Source organism: Brassica oleracea, chromosome C9 (assembly GCF_000695525.1).
Source record: "Brassica oleracea var. oleracea cultivar TO1000 chromosome C9, BOL, whole genome shotgun sequence".
Classification (NCBI taxonomy): Eukaryota; Viridiplantae; Streptophyta; class Magnoliopsida; order Brassicales; family Brassicaceae; genus Brassica; species Brassica oleracea.
Genome location: NC_027756.1, coordinates 2,966,456 through 2,977,261, shown reverse-complemented (window position 1 = coordinate 2,977,261; position 10,806 = coordinate 2,966,456). Strand labels below are relative to the sequence as shown.

At 36.3% G+C, this 10,806-nt stretch overlaps 2 protein-coding genes across 3 annotated transcripts in view; both read right to left on the bottom strand.

Annotated features, from left to right (window-relative positions):
• Window positions 1–2,340, bottom strand: part of LOC106314114 — a 6,690-nt gene extending 4,350 nt beyond the window's left edge. The window contains exon 1 of the mRNA XM_013752047.1: window positions 1,438–2,340. Within this exon, the coding sequence (XP_013607501.1) occupies window positions 1,438–2,340 (903 nt within the window). The remainder of the gene's footprint in view (window positions 1–1,437) is intronic.
• A 6,034-nt stretch (window positions 2,341–8,374) lies between these two features.
• The window catches only part of LOC106313854 (myosin-14-like), a 7,322-nt gene continuing 4,890 nt past the window's right edge, over window positions 8,375–10,806 (bottom strand). The window contains exons 2-5 of one of the 2 annotated variants that reach the window (XM_013751775.1): window positions 9,937–10,442; window positions 9,253–9,783; window positions 9,025–9,158; window positions 8,375–8,939 (exon numbers count right to left, since the gene is read on the bottom strand). In XM_013751775.1, coding sequence (XP_013607229.1) covers window positions 8,532–8,939; window positions 9,025–9,158; window positions 9,253–9,783; window positions 9,937–10,442 — 1,579 coding nt within the window. In that variant the 3' untranslated portion in view covers window positions 8,375–8,531. Of the gene's footprint in view, window positions 8,940–9,024; window positions 9,159–9,252; window positions 9,784–9,936; window positions 10,449–10,806 lie in introns of both variants that reach the window. The other variant, XM_013751776.1, reaches the window with a different exon arrangement.

Below are 10,806 nucleotides of genomic sequence, written 5' to 3'. Positions count from 1 at the left end.
TTTGCGATGAAAGACCTTGGAGAAGCAAGACAGATTCTAGGGATGAAAATCAGTAGGAGCAAGGAAGGTCTTAAGTTATCACAAGAGGAGTATGTGAAGAAAGTCCTCAAGAGGTTTAACATGGATGATGCGAAGCCAGTCAGTACTCCCCTGGCAAGTCATTTTCGGTTATCCAGAGAGCAGTCTCCAAAGACGGAAGACGAGATGGCATGTATGGATAAAGTTCCATATGCTTCTGCTATAGGAAGCCTGATGTACGCGATGATATGTACAAGGCCAGACATTGCACATGCAGTGGGAGTCGTCAGCAGATTTATGAGCAATCCAGGAAAGGAACATTGGGAAGCCCTTAAGTGGATTTTCAGATACCTGAAAGGAAATCCAAGCTTATCGCTATGTTTCACGAAGTCTGAGACGGGATTGCAGGGATATGTTGATGCTGACAATGGAGGTGATGTTGACAGCACGAAGAGCACAACCGGGTATGTCTACACCTTTGGCGGTACTGCAATTTGTTGGGTTTCGAAGTTGCAGAAAATTGTATCTCTATCAAGCTGTGAAGCTGAGTATGTTGCGGTAACGGAAGCAACAAAAGAGATGATATGGCTACAGTCTTTTCTAGAAGAGCTAGGCCATGACCAAGGGAAAGGTGTGTTATACTGTGATAGTAAAAGTGCCATCGACTTGGCAAAGAATCCGGTTTACCATGCTCGGACGAAGCACATACATCGTCGATATCATTTCATCAGATCCGCGTTAGAAGATGAAATGTTGGTGCTTGAGAAGATCCCAGGAAGCAAGAATCCGGCAGACATGCTGACGAAGGTCGTGCCGTATGATAAGCTGAGGTTGTGTGCAACCTCAGTTGGCTTGTTGGAGTAACAAGCTGGGAATACCTGCTACATTGATCAAGGTGTGAAGACAGATTGAAATCAGTCTTCAAGTGGGAGATTGTTAAAACACGTTTTACGTGTTGGTCGGCATGGACGGTGACGGCATGGACGGTGAGCTGAAATTGTTGACGTTGGTTTTGTCAAAGATTGTGAGCCACCAAACACCTTCTTCATGCTTATAAAAGGAGAGCTGAGGTGAAGAGGAAAATCATCCCAAAACAAGAAAACAGAGAGAAAAGAACGAGAGAGGAGAGGAGAAGAAAAAAGAAGAAGAAAAAAAAAAAAACTTTTTTTTCTCACAAAAAATCTTCTTTAAGAAATTACTAGTAATTTCTGAGTGTATTTGGGATCGGGGTGTGAGTTGTGAGCTTGTAAAAATTCCCTGGTTAATAATAAAAGATCTGTAGCAGGTCCGGAGACGTAGGCATCATTGGCCGAACTCCGTTAACAATTTGGTGTGTGTGCTTCTTTCCCGCTCCCATAAATTCTGGCTTTCCGCAAAATTTGACCGCGTATTTCCTAACAGGTAGTGCTAACGATATACCTGGCCTGTTAATTCCAAATTTCTGGTTGTAACAACATTGATTTTTAAACTGCTACCACACACTCCTTTGACAATCTCTTCAATAGTTAGCTCTTCATCCCCAAGTTCAGAGTCCCCTCCAGGTTCAGCTACAATCTGTGGGCAGCAGCAAGCAGTAACAAGGATAATGGCATGGGCAAACCCCTGAACTGCGGTCGTGTCGTTCGTATACTGCGCAGGCGTCCGAGCCTTCACGCTACGAACTGTTAATATAAACGATTCTCGACCCCATGGGTATTTAAGAAACGCGTCAATGTCCCCGACCAACTCCACAACCTCCGGTCTCACTGTGGTTGCCATACATGTCGGGCAGAGAATGCCTTCCACCAAAAGCAACAATGCAAGACGCAACCGCGTGTCAGCGTCTTTGTATTTCGCACCCATAGCAAGACGGGTTATAATCCACTCAGGGGTAATCTTATCCTCGCTTCCGAACAAGGATCTCCAAACCGCTCCATCACATGGGACATATTTGCCCTTCTTCTTTCGGTGTCCCCCCATTGAGTTTCTTCCAAGGCATGTGTTGTTAGTAGCCTTGTAACAATTAAGCCCTGTGACTAACTCATACTCCCCTATTCCAAAGCGGATGGGCTTCCCTGCAAACGTCCACCACAGCTCGTATAGTTTGCGGGTTACCAACTGCTTGCATAGAAGCTGGTGGACGAACATAACGGAGAATGTATGCTGTCCCATATGGAGTATTTGGCGGAACTGTGAGTCTGCCAATATCTCCTTCTGCTCTGTGGATATGCATTGGTTAATCACCTCGATCCATCTCAAGTTGAAATAGCTGTTAATTCGCTTGCGCCCACTCGGTTCAAAACCTGTGTGAAACAGTCTTTCCGGTAATTTTAACTCTTCCATCCTACGAAATAATACAACAAGATTAGTAGGGGTTTAAACGTGCATAGTTCAATAGGACATGCAAGTATCATTTTTTTGTTCTATTGGACATGCATAATAAAAATATAGGGCAATACAACCATGGTAATTCAAATAACAGTTCCACATGCAGCTAAAGACTATAGTATCTTCCATATAACTTATAGACGAACAATTTCAACTCACAGAAGATATATAGACCACCAACCATACCGATCATTCCATTATATATTACATAATATGGCATGCAAATCACTTTCGTAAAGTAAATTGGATGGGTTTGCATGGACAATATAATACAAATCATGGTTACGCCGAGTTCTATTCTACGTTATCTAACTAATATAGTATATACTAGGGTTCAGTTAAAGGTAAGTTATGGCTACACGTCACCCCACTTTTGTAAGTAAATTCACCTGATGATGTTGCTAACCTTTTTTCGCAGAAAATCTTTTATTTGATCCGGTTCCGTTGTTGTTCGGCGAGATCCAGATCTGACTGTAACGCTAGGTCTCCTCCTCTGTCTATCTCCGATTCTGAACTCGAAACCAGTTGAGAGCACAATGTTCCTTCAGCAACCCTTAGACGGAGCCGATATCTATCTCGCAACCTCCGTCAACCTCCCCGTCGCCTTCGGTTTCCACTCCTCCGCACCTTCGATTTCAACAAGGTAAACCTAAGTATATTCTTAAGCTCTTCGCGCTTCGTGCCTTTCTCTCTCTCCTGTCTTTTCGTATTCTTTTCAACACGGTTTCAGTTCTAGCTCCAATCAGCGTGCGAGTGGGCAGTAGAGAAAGAAAGGGTAAAATAGGCAGTTTCTTCTGAAATATACATATCATATACTACCTATTGTCTTCCTATGTACGCTCAATTATAGTTTTTGGGTTATACAACACTTATGAAATGCTAGTTTCGATAGTATAACTTAGAAAAATTAACCAACTGTGCTTTGTTTGTCAACCATATATCTTCGAAGTTACAATTTAGATACCAATAATAAATTTGATTATATTGGTGAACGATAACAAAATATTTTACATATATCACAAAGTTAGAGATATTTTGAAAGTATAAATTTTGTAGACTTAAACCAAATATTGACAAAAAAATAATAGATTATATTTTTGTTATTTGTAATTTGATTTATTCAACAGGAAAATATATATTTACATCTAATCTATTAAAATAGAATCCTAAATTTATCTTCCATAAAATTCTCATTTAAGTTTTGAACTGTTTCAAGTTTGTTAGTATATTACTTAATTTATCATTTCAAGTTAGTTACATTTATTTAATCTATTAATTTAACATTCTATTTTTTATCTACTATAAACGAATCATACTAGGTCCATTTCAATAATTATTAAAAGAATCATTTCTTTAACCAACCATTTCATTTACTAACATAACATAGTAAAAGAATTTATATCCATCTTAATAAATTAAACACGAACATCAAATGGTCCTCACGTCCATTGACTAATCTTTGCATACTAACGACCTTTCTGTTCTAATAAACTCTAAACCAGAGCAACTACTTCTCTTTATATACACTAATCATCATTCATGGTTGATTTCATCAAACATTAACCACAGTAACTAAGTATTTTCATTGATTTCATCAAACATAAGCCTAAGTTTAAAGGGATTATGTTTTTAGGTCTCGCTTGAAACTTATAAATATTCTATCTCACATTAAATCATCATAATATTGAGATTGATCTCCGGCGATTTGGGGTTTAGTTATTTTCCCTCTGTCACGAGCTTATTCGAGCTTTTCGTTTTCTCAGTAATGTAGATGACGACATCTCTTCATTTTCAACTTCGGTTTACTTGGTTTATTTTTTCAATCCAACTATTACAAACCAAAACAAAATATTAATATATATCATAACAACCACGAGATGTGCTTTAAAATTCAAACATGCTTTGATACTATGTATTTAACATCCATTAATATTTTGGTAACATCCAATATTTTTTTTGAACTGTACATCCAATATTTTAACGGCTGAAAATTTGTTGTGAAAGCTATCGTTTCATTAAAATTAAGTAAAAATAAATTATTGGGATGAAAAATATTCTTTGGCATCATCGTAACTATTACGTGCAAAGATATTCTAAGCCTGGTAACGAAATATTCTTTAGCATCCTCAAGTCAACAAACAAAATCTTTTAGTTAATAGTATAGATATACATACAAATAAATTTGGATATCTAACATTAGATACATTCAAATATTTTGTTTACCATAATGTGAAATTTAGTTTTTTTAACTTATTATGTGTCCATATTTTTAGATACGATTTATCTTTTATTGTTGTAATAATAAAAATAGAAATCTGAAAATTCATATATTAAATAAAAATTATTCATAAAATTTAGTATTATAAAGTATTAATTAAGTCAAACATACACATTACAAGAATGCAAAATTTAAAAACGAAAAATTCCAATAAATTATTAATAATATATCTGAAACAAATGTTAAAACTAAAATTCTTAGTGTGATGTTACAATTTTAGTTTTTTTTTTAAATATGCTAACATAGGCTTTGGCATGAAAACCGAGAACGATGCAATTTTCTAGATCAAAACGAATTTCATAAATAACCATTGTAAATAATCGAACAGTGACTATATTTACAGATAAAAAAACAAAAATCTAATGAACGTACATAATACCGAACACGCATTAAAAACATATGAATATTACAATTTCATCAGAATATTTTTCACAGAATATAAAAATATCAAAAATAATTTTATATAGAAAACACTAAAAATTTATCAGACGTACATAACTTACTTTACATTTAAATTGTATTTAAAAATAAAAAATATATCCGCGCAAGTGCGCGGGTTCAAACTCTAGTGTTACTCTTAAACACAAGTAACGCTGTAATATTCTTAAGATCACAGATTAAAGTCTAACATGGATTCACTCTAGCGTGATCAGTGAACTTACTTACTTGAACGTAATTACGTAAAGAGTGTTACTTCATGACCATTTGGTATCTTACGCAACATCAATGGTTACATTAAATGTTGATTAGAAAGATCTTGCAGTGATTAAGTCATAAAATATCTGGTTAGAAAGATCTGATGCAAACATACTTGGATTTTAGGTATTCGGATCAGTTTCGGATAGACCCATTCGGTTCTGGATAAATCGAATATAGAAAAATTATATCCATATAGGACCCAGTAATGTTATGGTTCAGATTCGGGTCAGTTCCAACCAGGGCCGGCCCTGGGCCAAGTCCAATGAAACATTCGTTTTGGGCCCTTAAAATTTTTGAAAATTTTTATATGTAAATAGACCCTCAATTTGTAAAAAAAAAATTTTAAGCCCCCAAATTTTTGAAGTCTTTACTAAATGGTCTTGGACCTCCAAATTCCCAGGGCCCGCCCTGGTTCCAACCAATTTTGGGTAGGTTCAGATAAACCCATAATTTCTTTATTTATTTATTTTATTTATTATTATTCTATTTTCTTAACAACTATTGTATATATATAGTTAAATTGAAATGAATAAAAAACAAACCGAAGAAACTATAAGTTTGCCATTCAAACCTGAGTTCGGGACTCAGAATGTGGAAATCCATGCTTTTAAACATAAAACTCGGTTAAAATGGCTACTTGGTTTTACCCGGAACCAAACCAGTACCCATGAATAATCATGACATTACATGTCGGCAGAGCCGGCTCAAGGTATTATTGGGCCATTGGGCAAAAAAATATTTTAGTTTTTTTTATATGCATATATGGACTACTTAAAATTCTTGGGTCTCTATCCTTAGTTATTTTTAAAATTTTAGACCCCTTTTTAATACTATTTTTGTTAAAAACTGTTTGGATCCCGGGGCCCACGTCCCTTTGCCCCATGCCCTAAGCCGGCCCTGCATGTCGGGTAAATTTACTATATCTTAAACCGATCCGAACTGGTCCATTTTGGGTCGATTCGGATAACGGATAATGGGTTCCGGTTAAAAAGTCCTTGTGATGAGGATCATATATTCATATTGTTGATAAAAACAGGTGATATTGAGGAGGTCCTTCTGGCTGTGTCCACTGGTTATGATTGTAGTCAGAGTTGAAACCTCTGCTGCAATGATCAATCGGCCAACTCAGCCTTTGATTCAGGGAACATCCATGCTCAGGAAAGTGGTTGCTTGTGTCTGAAGCAACGTGTACTGAGCTCTGACTTCGTTTTTGTCCTCTATTCTTCTTCTTTATAGTCGAACCTGGTTTGCTCGCAGAGGAAACAGCTGTCCTTGAATGTTCCAAACGTATGTTGCTGCTGGTGACAGAACCAACCTCTGCTACACTTGGTGGTTCTGCCGTTTGGGATTGCTTGACTTTCAAGTCAGGTTTTGATCCATCAGATCAGGCAAGTAAAACATTTGCTTTAAGCCACAAGATCTATTTCAAAGTTTGAAGGCCACGTTACAAGGAATATTAGTTTGGTCAAAACGTTAACTAGTTTGATTTGAGTTAACAAACCATTGTTTTATACCCTTCTTGTCCAACATAGTTTTTTACTTCAACCACACTCGATGGTTTCTTATGCACTTTTGTATCAGTAATATACTGTGTATTACTATATATTATTGGTATTTATATAAAAGGCCACATCATTTTAATTATGCTTTAAAAGTGACTTGATCCTCTCCTCGAGGTCTCCGAGCTGGAACTCTGATTCAAGTTTGTGACACATTGTGCATCTAATGCCGGCTCTTAAGGATCTAATCTGCCTGTCTAAGGCAGCAACCTGTAAAGTTTGTGCTGTTGTTACAACATAACTCTCTTTTGAGTTGTAATATTAACAAAGAAAGGACATAAATCTTTACCTGTGACGCAGGTTCGTTCTCTGCGTCTCTAAACGCCTTCTCTGCAGCCTCCTTTGTAATCCTCAAGGAATCGTTTATAATAGCAGAAATAGGATGAAACTTATGGACCAAACTGGCAAAGATCAGGACATAGAGTTTGCCAATAAGATTTGTCTAGTAGGCTTAGAAGGTTAGTAGTCTTGAACTCAGACACTATTCCATTAATACCTAGCAACTCTAGGAAACAAACGACTTCAAGTTCTAATCACCGGTCTAGAAGTCCCTCAGGTTTGCAGATCATTATAATATGAAGGAGACGACATCAATGTATTCACAATGATTCAAAAGAGCTTTTGTTTTCATCTTATATATTAAAACAGAAGTCACAACTTTGATTCATGTATGATTTTAAAAAAAATAGACCTAATGAACATATTCCTAAAAAGTCATGTTACATTTAATATCTATAATCTTATCACTTAAATTTTGGGTCTACCAGAAATTTTTATTGGGCTATCAATAATTAGATTTAAAGAATAGATAATCCATTGGATTATAGATATTATAAATTAAATAGATATAATTTAATATTGTAATATTATACCTCCATATGTTAAATATTTAAACATTTGTCTATGTTAACTTTTAAAATTATAAAAAAAAAATTTAAATTAAAAAAAATCATATTATCTAACAATGATTAATTTTTACTATCTTAAACCAATGAAAACAAATTTTAAACTATATAGTTTATTTTAAAAATTAAACAAAAACTAAATGTTTAATTATTTACTCGATAATATAAATCTATGAAGCGAAAAGTTTAATTTTTTAAAAACTTTATAAATTTGTGAAATGTTACAATATCTGTGAATATGACAATAAAAACATATTTTACTAATCTTTATATATATAGTTACGATTTTAATAATGAAATAATAATCCGAAAATATATATATAGAAGAAGATACAAACACATGTGAAAGTTTAAAACAATCTATTTAATGAAAAAAATATACCGTACACTTATTATGTTTTAAAAATTGATAGACACATATATTATAATATATACCATTTTAGAATTGAAAACAAAATATTTATATAAAAATAAATGAAATCAAAAACCCGTACGGTTGCGCGGATCGAGATCTAGTTAATAATTAAAATTCAAGATCATAACAGCCTCCAAAATTCCATAACAAAATCCATTAAGTGAGAAACCATGGAGCTTACTAAACCACAATAGCTGAGACTTATCAAGCCCAAAGAAACAAAAGATCTTTCTAGTTAGTTACTTCCTACTACTTAGCTAGTTATAGCCATAAACTTGGGACAGAGAGCACTAGAATCTGCCAAAACCTGGTGGTCGATTGATGCAGGGTCTAATCACCGGGCTAGAACCCTCAGGATCCTCCACCCCCCTTGGACGTTTAAAACCAGCTTGATGTGAAGATTGACCTTGGAACTCAGTTGAACCACCAGCTTCATACGTTTCTACCGGTTGATTTGGCGCAGAACTAAAGCTTGTTGGTAGGCTTGGGTTTGAGACATCAGTGGCAATGCATGAGTTTTGAAAAACTGTGTTTGAAGCCTGCATATGCGCTGATTGAACACGTTGGTTCAGAATTTGAAAATCCCGAGGTACCATGAATTTGAAGATAAGATCCACAGGTATGTCAATTTCAAATTTGAAGTCTTCAATGAGTTCCATTATATCCCTCAGTGTAGCAGCATCTCTGTTAGCTTCAGCCTATAAGCCAACATAGGCTACAAAGTTAACCATCAAAGACAATATACAGTTTGACAAGAAGAGATGGATTGCAGAAGGCTTTAACCTGTGAGAGTCTGAGATTGTTGATCTGTTCCTTCAACAACTCCAGGGGAGAAAATTTGTTCTCCACCTTGAAGTAAAACATAAACCGGGCTGCAGGAATACACATGGCTTTGTTTAGGAGCTCTGTGACAAAGCTTGTGGAGATTAAAAAAAGAGTTTGATCTTTGTTAGAGCAGAGAGTTAAAAAAAAACACAAAGGCGACAAATGTATTGTAGAAGTAATACTTACTTGGGATGACATGAGTGAGACCAAGGGACTCAAAGAGCTTTGGAGCCTGTCTGAAATGAGCAACATGCGAGGCAAGTTGTAAAGTCTCATCTTGTTTAATCCCTTTCACCAATCCAAACGCCAGGATGAACTGCAGAAAACCCCAAGCCTCAAGCTGCGACTTTTCAACACTAGCTTCCATCATCCTAACCCATTCACGTGCCACTTTGGTTGCATCAGACTGTAGACCAGGATCAGTAGAGATACCAACACGTGTCAGCTCCTCCAGAAGGGGAACCAAAGCCATTAGTATAGGCTCTTTTAAACTCAACTCCCCTCTCTCGCTAGCATCCGTGAGTGCTTTCTCGACAGAAGTTAGAATAAACCTGCCTGGATCTTTAAACATTGGAAGTTCAGTAGAGACTTCGTTCAGCGATAGAGATGTTGAGTCCTCAATGTCCCTAAGAAGAGCATCTTCATTAGGTAAATGAGAAGCCACACTATTGTTGATTGGTTCTTCAGGCTTCACATCCAACGATAGCACATTGTTGACTGCAAAACAAAAAACAATTCAATAAGCATCACATGACTCAAAATAGACCTCTACTGTTATTATATGGGATCAGGTTATAAAGAATAACTTGAAGACAACACACACAAAACTGAAAATGTTATCTTTATGTTTTACTAGAGAGACAATTGTACCAGGTGTTAGAGCAGGCGCAATCTCAGCTGAAGCAAGTTGTTCATTGTGTTTCTCAATCAACAACTCGAGTGACTCACATTGTGCACTCCTTTCCTCGATTAGCTTTTGAATGTTCTCCATCCGTTGGCAAGCCTCCTTCATGTCACTATTCAAGGACATGACTGTCTGTTCCCTCAAGTCAATTTTCTGACTAAGCACTTCCAACTCTTTCTCTTTGGAGACAACCTCAGACGACCGTGTCTCAAACATCTTCTCGCATTCCGCAATCTTGTCTTCAACCAACGTGAGATCTTTTAACTTCCTCTCAGCTTCCTCATCCAACTTCCTCAGACTCTCCATCTCGGCCCTGACCTGAGCATGATACCTCTCAAGCTCAAGCTGAGTCTGTCTCCACGATTTCATTATCTCACTAAGCTCACTTTCCTTGAATATTTTCTCAGCCGCACACTCTTCCACCATTCTCCTAAGCTCAGATAGACTCACTTCCTCTGCATTGGACTCGGCTAGAGAATGTTGACATGAAGAATTAAACAAAGGGAAGTAGTGGAGGAAGTAGGAGAAGTGGCCATATCACTTACCAAATGGGGAGGAGTGGCTAGTCCACTACTAGTTATTTATTCTTCCACCATTGAGTGCTTATTGCTTTTGTTTCCTTTAAATACACCATGTATGTTACACAATTAAACACACAATTCAATACAAACATTTCTTTCATTCTCTCAATCTCACAAATCCTCTCATTCTCTTAAATTCTCAAATTTCTCTTCTCTCTCAAATACTTACGGTTACTTCACTCCTTTTTTACTTTGTTCGTGTGCTTCATCACGGTTAAAACACTTAGAAGCTCTCATAATCCCACAAATTATCAT